We start from the raw sequence: 17,006 nt of genomic DNA, 5'->3' as shown, positions 1-17,006 counted from the left end.
TAAAGTAATTTTTATTCTCTCTTGCTTGCTCTGATTTGTTTTACTAAAATAGCCTATAAGAAAAAAATTATGCAATTCTATAAAATTATATCTAAACCTAACCTTTGTAAGTCAAATTCCTCATGGACACACTAGATCTCAACATTTACAGCAGAGACTATCAAACGAGAAGCTAGACTTCACAGAGTGTGTGCAAAATATTCTCAAAGGGGTCTATCAGAGCTCAAGTGGGGCAAGACGAGTTATCTGCTTGAGAAAAGAGGTGATGGCAGAGATGGTGTACTGGTTACACACGAGGGTGGTTGGTCAGATAAGGGTATACACTAAGGCAAATGTGAGCCAGGTGTCTTACTGTCAGAGAACAAAGTCATAAATATGGCAAGTGACAAAACTAGAACGGACTCTGTAGGTTGGATAAAAATGAAGCTACTGTTGTGAACTCATAGTTTTCAATATACATAGATCGATATATCAATAAATATATAATGTGTAATGTATATGTATGTGCATGTATGTATGCCTACATACATATATGTGTCCTAGCTTGGTCCACTCAGAGGGTCTGGGAGCAGCAACACGCTAATAGCAGTGAGCACACCAGATCTTGGTTTCTAAATACCCTTCTTTACTAAAAAGCTCCTTGGAGAAATGGCTGATTCCAGGGCTGGGGTAAGAAAGCAGATGAGCCTGGAACATTTTTCTATGACAGAAATCTAGAAACTGCTCAAAGAATGATGGGGACATTAAAAAAAGACACAGAGACCAGCTTGAAAGGGCTCCCACTAGTCAAATATGGGATAATTTACACATCAAAATAAACAATGAAAGTAACAGATCATAATTCACCAAATAGGAAACCATTAATCCATTCGTACAAATAAACAAATGAGTAGACGGGAAGTCTGATAAGAACAGGATATTTACACAGTTTCAAAGGATTAGCAGATATTTGATCCTGTCCAAAACATCCATTAGACATTTGGTCTAGGCCAAAAAGTCCTTGACATTTGCAGGACCATTTAGTCCTGTCCAAAAGGTCCATAAGACATTGAGTCCACACCAAAAAGTCCTTCATATCTGTTCATTTTTGGTCCTATCCAAAATGTCCATGGAGACACTGGGTCCACGCCAAAAGGTCCTTGATATTTGGTTCTATCCAAAACCATCTGACTGACCAAATATGTTCACGGACATTTTGGACAGGACCAAATGTCCAGGAACTTTTGGAGTGGACCGAATGTCATAAGATGTTTTAAACAGGACCAAATATCAGGGAACTTTCAGGGTGGACCAAATGTCTTATGGACGTTTTGGACAGTACCAAATGTCCTGAAAGGTTTCAAAGTACTTCACCACACAAAACTTCTTAATTACAAAGTGAAAAAGAATAACTTTACAGAGGAGAAACCTGGTGGACATCATCTTGATCAAAATGAACATCAATGAAACTATGCACCACCTGAGAGGATATAATAAGAACACAGTATCACTTCTGTGGTTTTCCTGCCAAGGATGCATAACCTGTATCTAATTATGAGGAAACATCTGATTAAGCCAAATTAAGGGACATGCTACAAAATAACTTGCCTGAAATCTTCAAAAGAGTTAAGGTAATGAAATCAAGGAAAGACAGAGGAAGTATCCAGAGCGAACGGACATAACAACTAAATGTCACACGTGATTCTAAACTGGGTCCTGTAAGTCATTATTGAAACAGCTGGTGAAACTTGAAAGGGTTCTGAGGATTACATGATAGAAATGTACCAGTGTTAAATTCCTGATTTTGATGGCTATACTGTGGTGATGTAAGAAAACGTCCTTGTTTGTAGGAAATACACATGAAAGTATTCAAAGGCATCAGCTTTGCAACTTCAATGGTTTAGGGGAAAATGTTCTTTGAACTGGACTTTAAACTTTTCTGTAAGTTTACAATTATTTTTCATAATAAAAATTACTAAAGTTTAACTTAAATCATTAGCGATCTAGAGAAACTCCAAAATAAATAATTTTGCAAATGTGAATTAAAAACTTAGATTTTCAAACAAATGTTTTTATTTAAGATGAGACACCACCACATATGCCACTGATGGGGTCAATCTAATTAACCATCTTTTATTGAGGGCCTACCCTACAGGCCAGGTTCTGAGCTACACAGAGCAGGTGGGTGCCGAGACTACAAAAATATTAATGCCCTGCCTCTATCCTCTGAAATCATATTACCTAGCAGGAGAGGAAGACATAGAGAAATAAGCTATTTTAAAACCACATAGTAAGAAGCATGTAGAAAATACTAGGAACGCTCAAAGAAGGCAATTAATTAGCCTTGACCAGAGCTAATCAGGGATGCCTTCCGGAGGCACTCACAATCATGCCGACTAAGAGTTAACTGAGCTAAGAAGACAGGGGAAGTGGAGGCCAGGGAAGCAATGTGCAATAGTTTTCAAACATTTTTTTCAAGCAGGAGAACTCACCTTTCACATAACATTTTACTTAGAACCTCAATTTATAAAAGAGATAAAAGAAACAGCCCTGGGTGAAGTAGAGATGGGACCTGCTCCCATGGCTTCTCCATTATTCCCCATAGTGGCTCCTAAAAAACTTCTAAGAAACCCTGTAGTTTTGTAGAATACAGCTTAAAAATTACTGATAAAGTAGAAAAAGCAATGAATTTGGAGTCAGCCAAAGAGATGTAGGTTTGAATTTTTTCTCTGTCCCTAACTGTGTATTTTCCTATTTTGTGAAATGAAGACAATACTACCCATGCCTCAAAACTATTTTGAGGACTAAATTAGAAAACATACCAGTACAGTGACTGGAATGTAACAGGTGGGCAACACATGGTAGGTATTGTTGTAATTAATAGTGATATCACTAAGAATAATAACAATCATGGTGTTCTAAGAAAAAAAACCCGCACAGAAACTCAAATACAAACAAACTCAAAATGGATAATAGACCTAAATGTAAAATGCAAAACTATAAAATCTTCTAGATGATTACATGGGAGAAAACCTATGTGACTTTAGGTTTTGCAATGAGTTTTTAGATACAACACCTAAAGCAAGATCCATGAAAGACAAATTGGTAAGCTGGTTACACTAAAATCTGAAAGTTCTGCTCTGAGAAAGATACTGTTAAAGAGAATGAAAAGATAAGCCATAGACTGGGAGAAAATATTTGCAAAACAGACATCTGATAAAAGACACACATCTAAAATATACAAAGAATTCTTACAACTTCACAATAAAAAAACAAACCACCCAATTAGGAATAGGGCAAAAGATCTGAACAGATACCTCACAAAGAAGATATAGAGATAAGTATATGAAATAATACCAAATAATTGTATGAAAAGATCCTCAACATCATATGCCATTTGGGAACTGCAAATTAAAACAATAAGATACCACTACACACCTACGAGAATGGCCAAAATCCAGAACACTGACAACACTAAATGCTGGTGAGCACATGGAGCAAGAGGAACTCTAATTCATTGTCAACAAGAATGCAAAATGTTACAGCCAATTTGGAAGACAGTTCAGCAGTTTCTTACAAAGCTACAAATAGTCTCACCATATGATCCAGCAATCATGCTCCTAGGTATTTACCAAATGAGTTGAAAACGTATAGGTACACAAAAACCTTCACACTAATGTTTATAGCAGCTTTGTCCATAATTACCAAAGGCTGGAAGCAATTGGGATGTCCTTCAACAGGTGAATGGATAAACAAACTGTGGGACATTCAGACAATGGGATATTATTAAGCACTAAGAAAAAATGAGCTATCAAGCCACTAAAAAGACACAGTGCAACCTTAAATGCACATTGCTAAGAGAAAGAAGCAAGAAGAGGCTATATACTGCTGGATTCCAACTAAATGACATTCTGGAAAGGCAAAACTATGGAGACAGTAAATAGATCAGTGGTTGGCAGAGGTTTGGAGCAGAGGAAAGGATGAATAGGGGAGTTTTAGGGCAGTGAACTACTCTATATGATACTGTAAAGGTGGATACATGACATTACGCATTTGGTAAAACCCATGGAGTGTACAACACTATGAGTGACCCTAATGCAAGCTATAGGCTTCAGTTAATAATAACACAGCAATATGGGTTCATCAATTATAACAAATGTATCAAACCAATGCAAGGTATTAATAATAGGGCAACCCAGGGAGGGGAAAGGAAGTAATGGGAACTCTCTGTACTTTCTGCTCAATTTTTCTGTAAACCTAAAACTGCTCTATAAAAAAGTAAAAACAAATCACACCAGAGTAACAGCAGGAAGAAAAGCATTGAGAATAAACAGCAGATAAGGAATGACAATCAGCTGTGTACTTCTGATATTTTTAATAGACTAACAAATGACAAGTAATCTAAAGAAGAAATAAAGGCCAAAACATTCCTACCAGCGATGGTAGGAATGCACAATGCACTTCACATCTTTTGGAAACTGAGTGGATGAGAGCACCATGAACTAAGATGGACAAGAAATACAAACGAGCAAGTCTGAGGTTAGTTTTGGTTATGTTATAGTTAAGAGTGTACAGGCAGTCAAAGGAGAGATGTCTAACAGGCAATTTGACATGAGCCTGAAGCTCAGGGAGAGATCGGAGCTGGGAGTCAGTATATGGCAGTACTTAAAAACATCAATGGATGAGATCACCAGAGAAAGCACATACAGTACTAAAAATAGTGGGCCTGGGACCACAAAAAACAGAAATCAACTTTTAGAGGCAAGCAGAACAAGAATAGCCCTCAAAAGAAAGAAAAGAAATGATCTGAGGTAGGAGGAGAAGTTGGTTGTCATGGAAGCCAGGTGTATTGGTCAGGTCGAAAGGTTGCTAAATCTTTGTCTTCCATAGTGGCAAGCTCTTACATAATGTCTAAAACTAAAAATTCAAGACTTATCTATACAGCATGTTATTTAGAGATATGGAAGTAAATGCCGAGAAATCAGCAAAGAGTTAAAAGTGGTTGCTTTAGGGGGAAAAACAGGAAATGAAGGGTCTGAAACTATTAGTTTTTCTTAAAGAGCCTGTTACACTAGGTACAACCAACCAAACAAACAAAACAAAAACACTTAAACACAAAGGAGACAAGACCAGGACTGGTAGTACACTGTATGCAAAAGTTCTCGGGTTTAATTAGCCACAAACGCAATACGATCCAGGAGATATGACTACCAAACAAGGGAACATAAGCTGCAATTATTAGAAGTATAACATCTCCATCCATTTAACAGACTGAACAACTTAAATCACATTAAGAACACAGAATTTATTCTGGGAACCACGTTTTAAGAGGATCCAAACCCTAGCTCTCACACTCATCCTTTTTTCCTGGAGCCCCTACCCTAATTCAGGCTCTTAACCCTTCATACCTAGGTCAAACCAAGAGTATCCTAACTGCTCTTTTTGTCTCCAAGCTACCTTATATCTTGTATCCAAATTAATTTGAAAAAATCTATTTTGTTCATATCACTCCCCCTCTAAAAATCTTTACCAGTTTCCTATTGTCCACCTTCTTTATGGGACATTGAAGATCTTTTACAAGCTGATCCAAAACTAACTGTTCAACCCAACGTCCTGAGGCTTTCCCAAACGACTGATCAAGTCCAGTCAGCCTGCTGTACGTACTGCTCCCTGCACACCCACACCTCTTCCATCATCTCTACCTTTGTGCCTTAGCTCCCTGTGCCCTTGCTCCCACCACTCCTTGAGCCTGTTCTTCTCTGCTTATAGGAGCACCATTCATAAGTTAAGCAAAGTTCCATGCTTTCAACTGGGCTTTCCCTCGTCCCTTTAACTGCAGGGACATCTCTGTCCTCTGGACTCTCATAATGCTCCCTATTGTGTCAATTGTCTCACAATTACCATATATAGAACGGCTCTGCACCATTAACTACCTTTTAAAACTATCTTTTATAAGTATCAATTATATTGAAAGCCTTAAGATACTGGCTTAAGATGGCCAATAATATTTATCATACTGTGATAGTCACCAAGCCTCAATCTATACCTTTAAAGACACCAAAACATCATGTACTCCTTTAAGCACAACATATTTTTTCCCTCTCTATGCCTCCTATCATTCTGCACATATCTCCACTCCAGCACATATCATAACATACGGATTTTATTAGTCTGAATCGCCCACCTCCACCTTACTAACTGGGTGTTGCACGGAGGCAGGGATTTCTGGGACAACAGATACACAATCAATATTTCATGGATCGAATCACTCACCCCACTGGCAGTTCTGATAGGTTTTGCCTTTAACTTGGGGACCAAGACCTTTCGATACTGAGGTGGGACTGCAGCAATGATATCCACCAGGCGAGGCTGTGCTGAAAGGCCATATTTGGCAGCTGTCTTGGTTTTCACCCTGAAAGTAAAGCATCTAGTATTATCAAGATCACAATATTCCAAGGACAAGCTACCAAAAGGATGACCTACAAATAACACCATCAACTCCTGTCACTCCCCTATGCTTTCACCAGATGACAATCATGGCTTTACCATCTGTGAATATCAGAGAAATAGAAGAACAAAATTCATGAATGTATGACTTCCTCTTCTCACCCTGGAGTACCAGAAAGAAAATTATATCTACAGGGAAGGGCCCAGGATAGTGACACAATGTAGGCATCATTCAAAACAGTGCTTCAGCTTCAAAGGATTCTACCCTTTTCTCAACCTCAGCACTACTGCACTTGGGATCAGATTAATTGTATTGGGGGGACTGTTCAGTACACTGTAGGATGCTAAGCAGCATCATTGGCCTTTACCCACCAGCCCCCTTCTTACTATAGTAACACCCAAAAATGTCTCCTGTGGGGGAAAAATCATGCCTGATTGTGAACTACTATCTTAGACCAAACAAGCAAACAAACAAAGAAAAGAACAATTCAAAGGAAAGCTATGCAGAAGCAAATAGGAAATAAAGTATATATTTTTTAAAGCATTTTAAAACTACTTCTAATACTAAATATTATATACATAAAAAACAGAGGACAGAATATATAAATGTACTTTAACAATTGTAAAGCAACCACTCGTGAAACCACACTCCAAGAAAGAGAATATAATGTGTACTTCAGAAGATCTGTTTGCTGCTTCCTGATTGTAACTCTATCCCTAACCCCCAGAAGTAATCTTTATCCCGACTAATAATTCCTTGCTTTTCTCTATAATTTTACCAGCTTTTCTTTTCTTGGCTGTTAGCCAAACCCTAAGAGTCATCTTAACGTCTCATTTTAATCCATTTAGAAATATCGTGGGGTGTTTGCATCATTTTCTATAAATGTTAACTGAGTACCCGACATGTACAAGAGACTACCTAACTACTTGGTATGTCAGGAGGTATAAGGCATAGTCATTTCATGCTCTGTGTTTGCAGACAGGCATGCACATCTGACTGATAAAAATATATGTGATAAAACACACACATAACAATGAATGCTTCCAGAGTTCCAGAGGAACTCAGTGTGTGCTGAGGAGACCTTCACGAAAAATGGGCACAGAAAAAAAAGAGTAGGCTTCACAGACGACGAAAACACGAAGACAACACTGAGTATAGACAGGCTGGCTTACGGGAAGACTCAAACACAGGAATGCACATATTTTAAGAAATATGGGTACACCAACTTGACAGAAAGCAGATTTTCAACGTAGAGAAGTTTAAAAAGTTGGAAAAGTAAGATGAAGCCAGATCGAGAGGGCTTACATAATAGGCTGAGGAATCTGCATTTAATTCCTTAAGCTCTGGGGACACGCCTAAAGTTTCTGCACAGGGAAATGACAATGATAAAAGATAAGAGGAAATTAATTCATCAAGAGATTAATAGGGACTGAAAGTATAAACTATTTCAGTAGTCTAGACTTTAAAAAGGGATGGAATAGAGAGTTAGCAATGGAAATGAAAGTGAGAGTCATAATGAAGAAAGAGTAGGCAAAATTTAGATTCTCATTGGACCTAAGGGAAAAGATTCAAAGATGACACTAGAGTTTCAAGCCTGGAAGAGGGTTAACACAATTAAGCAAAGAGGACATCCAAGTAGGGGCTGGTTTTAAAGAAGATGCTAGCTTTAGCTTTAGATGTGCTAAACTAAAGAGAAAAAACAAAAATATACAAGATGTTGAAATGTTCACTAGAAATAAAAGATTGGTATAATTAGCAGTATAGCCAACAAAGACAGAATAAAATTGTTAAAGAAATGGTAGAAAAATCAGTAAAACACAATGTCTTCATAGTCAAAAAAAGGATAGTTACTTATTCTTGTAGCAAAAGTTTATTAAGCACAATGTTCCAAGGAAGGCGTCAAATACTGTAGTATCTCAAGTAACAGAAAATGGTCTAAAAAAAAGGTCATGCGTGCAGTGATTAGATCATTGCTGACCTGGGAGGGGGAGAGAAGCTTTTCACTAGAGCAGATCTATATAATGAACACGCAGTGAAAAAAAGAGATGCAGAGAGCAAAGACCACTCTCATTTGAGGGTGTAGCAAAGTCCAAGCTGAACCTGCCTGTGGAGAAGCGGATGAACACGGCGAAGGGGTTCTGAAGGAGGTAAGGGTTGGATTAGACCAAAGGCCCCACAGGGAGGGTTTTCCTGGCAGAGAGCTACTGCTTCCTCTGAGACAGCAGGGAAGACAAGAAAGATGTGAAGTGATGTGGCTCAGAAGGTGAGAACGTGGGCTCTGGAGACAGACGACCTCATTCCAAATCCCAGCTCTGCCGATTCCCAGTTATTTACTCTTGAACAAATTATTTAACCTCTCTCTGTTTCAGATTACAGGTGATACAGGCACCTACCTCATACAGCTTTTGAGAAGATCAACTGAGCTAGTACATATAATGCCCTAGTAACAATGACTGGAATATAGTAAGTGCCCAAGAAATGTTAGAAGTTATCACTATTATTAGTCTATGAGACAACTTTGCCATAAATGAGTGACAGGGCAGAAAGCAAAATTTTCAACTGAAAAATAAAATATGAGATAGAAAACAAGCAGTATTTAATAATTTCATAAAAGAGATCTACTACCTAAGAACAAGATTACCTTCTTTTTTATAGATCCACTTACTTGTTTAGATCGATGTCTTTCCCCTGTTCGTGTGCTTCAATTAGTTGTTTAATAACATCTCCTATGGTCAGCATCATTAGCTCAGCAGGGCTGAGATCTCCTGGAAAGACAATGTTTAACAATGTAAAAAAATCACATTATTCAGTAAAGATTTTTGTATATATTAGCAGTTTTCCTTCCAAAATCATTCCAACCGTGCCAAATGAATAGCTCAAGTTCACAAGACATTCAATCTCCATTGTTTACAATTTGATCCTATCTTTTGTATCTTTAACTTAAACAAACCTGGCTTCACTTACATATGGGAAGAGCTCACTTTAGAAGCACATGCAGCAAGAAAATGATAGATACAGAAAAGAACAGAGACAAACAGGAGAAAGAACCTAATCACATAGGAAAGCACCAAAGTAGTTAAAATAGCTTCCCTTTATCTCCAGTTTTGTAATTACATTTAGATGCATTATTTCATCTGATTCTCAGAATGGTGTAAAATAGACAGAACAGCATATTTGCCTGTCCCATAAAAATGCTACCAAGGGGTGAAGCTGAAACTCAAATCCAGGTATCTGCAGAAGCAGTACTACAAAGCAATGCAGTATTACTTTGTAACACAAAGGACATGGGCTCTATACTTGTCTAAGGATCTTAACCTCTAAGATACAGTATAGTCTGTCCACCATCATGACCTTCTCCTGGCAACTGAGGCTCCCCTGCTCATCTCAAAGGCAACAGCAGAAGCTGACATGCTCTTACATGATCTCATCCCCCCAATTACAGTTGACTGGTTCAAGGATGGGCACCTATCCAAGTCAGGCCAATCTGAGCTCTTTTCCTCAAGGCAAAAAAACCCCAGTCTCTCTCCAGTGAGAAAAGCTGAGATTTCAGCTTGGGAGCTGCTAGCAAGCATGCTTCCTGCCTGTAAAGAAAGCTGGGGTACAAAAATAACGAAGTCATCAGAGAGAAGCACAGATGAGAAAGGCCTGGCAGTTATGGAGCCCTTTCATTTACTTCATCTCATTTGAAACCTCACAACAAGACTGGAAGTTAGGTATTGTTATCCCACTTTACAGATGTGAAAAATTAAGGCAAGTTAAGATGCCATTGTAAACGGTATAGTTAAGACTCAAATCCAGGTCTTTTCTCCACAACTTCCATGCTTTTTTCACTGTACCAAGCTGCCTCCAATTTAATGAGGCAAGGTTAACACATACAAAGCAATCTGAGAGAAAAAAATGTTCACCTATAACTAAAGGCTAAACGCTTTTCAAACCATGTAACTCAGCACTTCAGAGCTCCACAAAGGCACCTCGGGGGCCATGTAACAGGGGTAGGGCTGGCGATGGTGGTGGAAGAGGAAGGGGGAGGGGGAGAGAAAGAGGAAGGCTAAAGAGGGTCTCTTTCTCCATTTCAACCAAACAGCTTGGCTTTCATCTATTTATATATTGAGGTTCTGCATAAGAATTTATTTGGAGGGGAAAAGGGGACTCAGGTGATAAAAACAGAATAGATAAAGATTTAAAAACCACTTGTCTTAAGAATTAACTGGAGAAGTAAACTAGTAAGGAAAGGCATCGTGGAGGAAACGGCACAGGGGTCTTTAAAGAAAAGGGCAGGATTTGACCAAGCAAAACAGAGTACAATCCAGAAGAAACAATGTTGGAAAGAGGAATTACCTATTGCTGTACGAAGGTGTGTCATCTAACTAGAATACAGGGCTTCTAACATGGCTCAGTAAAGAATAGATTACAGGGTACATCAGCCACTAGGCAAACGGATTTAAATGAAATGCAAGAGACAGTGGAGAACTACATATTCTCAAGTTTGGGAGTAAAAAGATGAAATTAGTTATTTAAGAAAATTAGTACACAAAATACACTAAAGAAAATGAGGATACAAAAAATGATTCAGAAGATGAAAAAAATACATACTATCTGGATACTAAGTAAAAGCCTCTTGAAAGGCAACATTGTAAAAAAATCCCCACAAGATTTATAGTAAAAAAGTTGGATAATAGGCTCCTCTCCCTAGCTCCCAACTCCTACAGGATGCGTGATAATGGGAAGATCAATGAATTCTGACCTCCCATTTCCTTGCCTGCATAATTGGCAAAATACATACACATCTCATAAGACCACTGTAAGAATCAACTGAAGTAATGTATATGAAAGCCAAAGTACTATTCAAATATTAGTTACTGATGAAGGCAGGTTAGGAGAATGGTGGCTGGAATGATGAGAAATAAACTATTTCAAGAGGTGATTTCTAAGTAAGAACTAACAAGGTTTGGTGATAGATGAAATTAAAAGTGTAAAGCTGTCTGGCCTGACAGACTGAGGTGGAGCAAGTTAGAGGAAGAAGACAAATTAATTTGAGGCATGTAGAGTTTGATGCCACAAGAGAACTGAATGACACTTGCAGCTGTTGCTCCAAGAAATTGCAGTTTATGCCAAGAGGCATACTGATTAAGGACAGATTTATTTTTAATTTTATGGTTTTTGGGTTCACAGAGACAGCCTGACCAACCAGTTCCACTTCCTAAGTATAATTTTGGGCTGGGAAAGCAACTTAACTCTTTGAACCTCAGTTTCTCCATCTGTAAAATGGAGATGATATCGACTCCAGAATTAATAGCAAAGGCTCAATAAATAGTAGCTATTATTATCATAACCATCATTATTATTAGGCCCACTGCTCAAATGAGTGCACAGAGATAAGATTAGAACCTGTGAAAAAACACTAGAAATCTGACTCCATCCCGTCGAAAAGCTAAAGATGGAATTGCTGCATTCTAACTTAGGAGGTAATACAAATGAGAATAACTGAATAATTGTCCCATAGAATCCAACAATACTTTAGGGTCTTTCTTCTTTCTTAACTTAGGATTTAAAAAAAAAAAAAACGTGAAATGTGTCCTAAAACAAATCTTAGCAAACTACAATCCGAGAACGCGTTAACTCGACCGACCACGTTAGCTACTTGGAGGGCATACCCTGGAATAAAGCTTTTCCTGCCACTTACGCAAAAGACATCAAGTGACTGCCAAAGAGGAAGAGCAAGGGTAGGTTGGTTTAAAAACCACAATAGGTAAAACGAGAAGGCAGGGAGCCAACAGACAGGCTGACCCCAGGCGGCGGGGCGACTGGACCAGGCAGCGGATTCCGCGGGAAAAACTGGGTTCAGCATCTGACCTTCCAGATGTTGGCCCCTTCCCTACTACTCCCCTTCCCCCTCTGCCTCTCCCTCCCTTTCGCACCTTTCCGCTTCTGCCTCATCGCTCAGCTGTCGCAGCAGCCGTCTCCACAGATAATGTAGCTACCGACTCAGACCACGGGGAAAGTTGACAGCCACAAAGCAACCCCGGCCTGTCGTAAAAGGACGGTCAGTGTATCGTAAAGCTGTTCCCAGAAAACGGCGAGCGCCAAGGTCCGCCCGCCCCCCAGCGGCCGGTCGCGGAGCCGCAGGAGGAGGAAAGCCGTGGCGGAGGCGATCCTGCCGGGGGTCGAAGGGCTGTAGAGAGGGAGCGTCTGAATGCAATGGCAGCTGGGCCTTAGAATGCTCGACCTGGACGGTATAGCGACAGGACAAAGCTTATGTACAGAGACTGCGCCAGGAAGCCTACATGAGAGAGTACAGGGTATAGGAGCCCAGGGGGCGTCACGTCACGGGGCTAGGCGGGAAGGGGAGCGGGAGATCGCGGGAGGAGAGCCCGCTAGTCCCAGTCAGAGCCCGGGAGAGACCGGCAGCATCGAGTAACAGTGAGAGGTGCAGGCTTTGACGCCAGTGGTCACCGTGGTCTCCGACGAATGGCACGCATCGTCGATGGCCATCGTGAAAGCTACGGAGGTCTCTCCAGAAAAACGCGCACACGCACGAAGTTTGGCAGAGGTTGGAGGCAGGACTTGGGATAACCCATCTATGATCTCCGTTGTTCATGGACCAGAAATTAAGAACCCCTCTCATTACATAAAGCCAGGAAAACATGCTGTTTCCAGTTCCTCACTTCCCACCAGAATTGACGTAACTCCAAGTCTTTGACCCCACCACGATACTGAAACTGCCCCGGTCAGCTTTTCTGCCTTCCTCAGGCCGAATTCAGTGGTAGTTACCTGTCCTTGTCATCCTAGTACTAACTGACATGAGTTAGCTTCCTTGAAAGTCTTTCTTCTTAGGACCCTCCACACTCTCTTGATTTCTCTTCTACTTTTTCTCAGTCTCTGGTGAACTCCTCGTCTACCTCACCTCAAGGTATTGGTGGACCAGAGGCGTCACTTCTCAGCCCTGTCTTTCAGGGTTGTCCCCAGAGCACCATAGCTTTAAATACCGTCTATCTCCTCCCATTTTTATAGTCCAGCCCCAACTTCTCCCCTGTTTGATATCTTGTTAGATCTGGGCGTCTAATATGCATCTTGAACTTAACATGTGCAAAACAGAACTCAGTTTTTACTCCAAATCTGTTCTCTCCCCCCGCTCTTCCTTACCTGAGGGCACTGTCATCCACCTCATCCCTCTTTTACCTCACACAAGAGAAAGATCGAGGTGGGTAGGACAGCTGTAAATTTTAAACAGGGCTTAGGATAGGCCTTACTGGGAATGTGATATTTGAGTTAATACTTGGTAGGCAGGTATCTGGGGGAAGAGTGTTTCAGGTAGAGGGAACAGTTAGCACAAAGGTCCCAGGACAAGAGGATGCCTGGTGTGTTAAAGGAAAGTAAGGAGGCCGGTGTCAATGGAGCAGTGAGTGAGGGGAAGTGTACTAGAGGTCAGAAAGGTGATGGGGTGGGACACAGTGCAGCTCCTATGAGACCTAGTCGGCCATCATAAAGCTTTGGCTTTTACTCTAAGTGACTTGGGGAGCCATTGGAGAGTTTTTAGCAGAGATATGATCTGATTTCTAATTTTAAAGTATCTCTTTTTGCTGTGTTTAGAATAGACTATAGGCCCTATAGGGGGCGAAGGACAGAAGCCGGGAGATCAGTTAGGTGGTTATATCCTACCTATACTGGTAGTTCTCAAACTTGGATGCACTTTAGAATCACCTAGAGAGTAGTGAAAAATCCCGGTGCTCAGGTCCCACCCCATACCAATTAAATCAAAATGTCAAGGGATGGGAGCTAGACATTAGTATTTTCTAAAGATCCTTGGGTGGTTCTAGTGTGTAGCAAAGTTTGGGAACCACTGATCGAGGCCAGAGATGATTTAGACTCAAATCTGGGTAGTAAGCAGTGGAGGTGGTGAGAAGTGTTCAGATTCTGAATATATTTTGGGGATGTCAGTAAGACTTCCTGACAGGTCAGGTGTGGGATATGAGAGAAAAAGAGACATCAAGATCAAGGGTGACACTGAAGCTTTTGGATCAAGGGACTGGAAACACGTAGTTGCTGTTTGCTGAAATGGAGGAGACTGTAAGCGGAGTGGGGTTGTGAGGGGGTCCGTCTGGACATATGTTTGGCATGCCTAAGACATGAAGAAAGTTGGGACTGGAGATACCAATCGAGAGTTATAGGCATGTAGGTGAAATGTAAAGCTATGAAATAAGGTGAATGTGGAAAAGAAAGAGAAGAGACCAAAGACTAAGCTTTGGGGCCTTCTGTTATTAGCAGGATGGGGAGAAAAGGAGTACCAACAAAGGAGGCTGACAAGGTAGGAAGAAAACTAAGAGAGTGTGTGTACCTGGAAGTCAAGAGAAGAAAGTGTGTTAAGGAGGAGGGACTGATCCAATGGGTCAAATGCTGTTGATGGGTCGAGTAAGATGAGTGTTGAAATTGACTAGGATCGTTGGGGCCTTTGACAAGGAGAGTTTTATGGAATGGTAGAAGTGATGGCCTGACTAGAGTAGATTTATGATAGACTGAGAGGTGAGAATTTTGAGACGGTGAGTTTAGACAACTCTTTTGAGGAGTTTTGCCACGAAGAAATACAGAGAAATGGGGTAGTAGCTGGCAGGGTAACTGGGGTCAAAGGGAGTGTTTGTTTGTTAAAACGGGATAATTAACAGCAAGTGTGTATGCCGATGAGAATAGTCCAGTGGAGAGTGAAAATTAGATGAATTAAGAGAAGAGAGGAAAGTACTCTATCTAGTCCTGCAGCTGGAGAAAAGGGATGGAATCTGGTGGACAAGAGAAGGGATTAGCTTTGGCTGGGCGCATGGACAGTTCATTCATTAACAGGCTGGAAAGCAGAACATGTGAGTGTAGATTCTGATAGGTGGTTGCGTGTGATGCTGGGGCTCTGTGGAAGTTCTCTTTCAATTGCTGCAGTTTCTTCAGTGAGTTCAGTGAAAATTCAGCCTGGTAGTTTGTCCAGACTTCCAACAGACCTACATTCAGGTATCCAAAGAGTGTCAAAGACCACCATAAAGAACCCAGGCAGCTTTAAAAATGATCAGAGTTAATTTTAGTTTTTGGGTACTTAAGTATTATCTCTGACTAAGAATATAGTTAACTGTTGAAGTAAAGAAACAGCCAGTAGAGGGAGAGCTAAGCACGTGGGACATGAATATAAGTTTAAGGTGTGATTTTGCCCAGCGAGGTAAGTAGAAGACCCAACACTAATGATGACATTCACTCTGATTTTCTTGTTTTGAACTTTATGTTGGTATTTCTATGGTTTTCTGATGGATGAGGCATACCATCTTGCCAAAAGTTCAAAGCAATTTTTAAGGTCACACTCTAAATATTTATCTTCAGTGCTTTTTGACCTCTTTGCTTTCTGGATCCCCACTTTAGACTAAAAACATACCTACAGTTACTGAGGCTTGTCCTTGTAATGACGGAGCCTGTCTTTGAAGGTCAAACACTACCTGAAGCTGAAGGCTAAAAAAATAGGTTTTTACCTGTACTTGATGTGATTAATGGGTCGCCAGACACAGCAAAATGGAGTATGTTCTACTTTCTTCTCTCCTGGACAGCGATTCAAAAAGATTAGTTTTTCTAAAAAATATAGATGTAAAATTTAATTTCCAGAAAGAGTTATTTAAACTTTATGACCCTCATTTGTACAAACAATCCAATGTTGTTTGGTTTGGGGTGAATTTCAAGACTGTGTATCAAGAGTCGTTTATCTTCACCATCTCATATCATCCATCTCTCCCAGTTGTCTTGTGTTGGGGGATGTGAGAACCAGCTTTGTCTCTTTTGGCACTGGGGAGTTTTTCCTATCTGCTCAAATAAGTCAGATGCATCTGAATAACTTTCACCCTCAAAAAAAGGATGCTGTAGGGTGGATGATGCAATCTCTTTGGAGAGGAAAAATGACCAATATCTGCCTGCTTGTAGGAATAAGGCAGAGAAGGATGTAAGATCCCCAGTTTACATACAAGTAAAGTTTAAATAAAAGAGCGAAAATGGAACAAGTCAATTTCTGAGGGAGGAGATTGTCATAAATAGCCCTCTGATGGCAAATCAGTTTCACTTCTGCTTGTGTAAATGTGGGTTTGTGACTGGCCACGAAGGGCTATATAGCTCAGCTGTTTCCACGTATCTACACCAAGGCAAAGAAACTGCCACCATCTCCTTTGCAGACTCCTGGAGCCAAACGGAAAAAGTAGTATCTGGTAAGTTGTTTCTGTTATGTTATGTATGCTGTAACTTATGGTTGATTAAAAAAAATAGACTTTAGATTTACAGAAAAATTGAGAAGATAACACAGAGAATCTTCATATAACCCACACTCAATTTCCTCTTTTATCTTACATTAATATGGTACATTTGTTATAATTAATGGACCAATATTTATAACATTATTATTAACTAAAAGCTATACTTTATTCAGATTTTCTTAGTTTTTATCTAATGTCCTTTTTCTTTCCTTTTTTTTGTGTGAGGAAGACTGGCCCTGAGCTAACATCTGTTGCCAATCTTCCTCTTTTTGCTTGGGAAAGATTGTCCCTGAGCTAATATCAGTGCCAATCTTCCT

The 17,006-nt window shown here is 40.1% G+C and overlaps 2 protein-coding genes across 8 annotated transcripts in view; one reads left to right on the top strand and one right to left on the bottom strand.

The window, feature by feature from the left end:
• The window catches only part of ELP3 (elongator acetyltransferase complex subunit 3), a 95,535-nt gene extending 82,942 nt beyond the window's left edge, over nucleotides 1-12,593 (bottom strand). Inside the window, exons 1-3 of one of the 2 annotated variants that reach the window (XM_001495587.6) lie at nucleotides 12,346-12,593; nucleotides 9,093-9,192; nucleotides 6,253-6,391 (exon numbers count right to left, since the gene is read on the bottom strand). In XM_001495587.6, coding sequence (XP_001495637.1) covers nucleotides 6,253-6,391; nucleotides 9,093-9,192; nucleotides 12,346-12,364 — 258 coding nt within the window. In that variant the 5' untranslated portion in view covers nucleotides 12,365-12,593. The remainder of the gene's footprint in view (nucleotides 1-6,252; nucleotides 6,392-9,092; nucleotides 9,193-12,345) is intronic. The other variant, XM_070261279.1, reaches the window with a different exon arrangement.
• NUGGC (nuclear GTPase, germinal center associated) overlaps nucleotides 12,506-17,006 on the top strand; it is a 54,324-nt gene continuing 49,823 nt past the window's right edge. For 2 of the 6 annotated variants that reach the window (XM_070261278.1, XM_070261275.1), the window contains exons 1-2: nucleotides 12,506-12,726; nucleotides 16,612-16,644. The gene's annotated coding sequence lies outside the window, so the exon portion shown is untranslated. Of the gene's footprint in view, nucleotides 12,727-12,970; nucleotides 16,645-17,006 lie in introns of those variants that run through there. The other 4 variants (XM_023636205.2, XM_070261276.1, XM_001492998.5 and 1 more) reach the window with 4 other exon arrangements.

The sequence above is a fragment of the Equus caballus genome, chromosome 2 (assembly GCF_041296265.1).
Source record: "Equus caballus isolate H_3958 breed thoroughbred chromosome 2, TB-T2T, whole genome shotgun sequence".
NCBI classification, from domain to species: domain Eukaryota; kingdom Metazoa; phylum Chordata; class Mammalia; order Perissodactyla; family Equidae; genus Equus; species Equus caballus.
The sequence above is the reverse complement of the archived record's forward strand: the minus strand, read 5'-3'. Positions and strand labels throughout refer to the sequence as shown.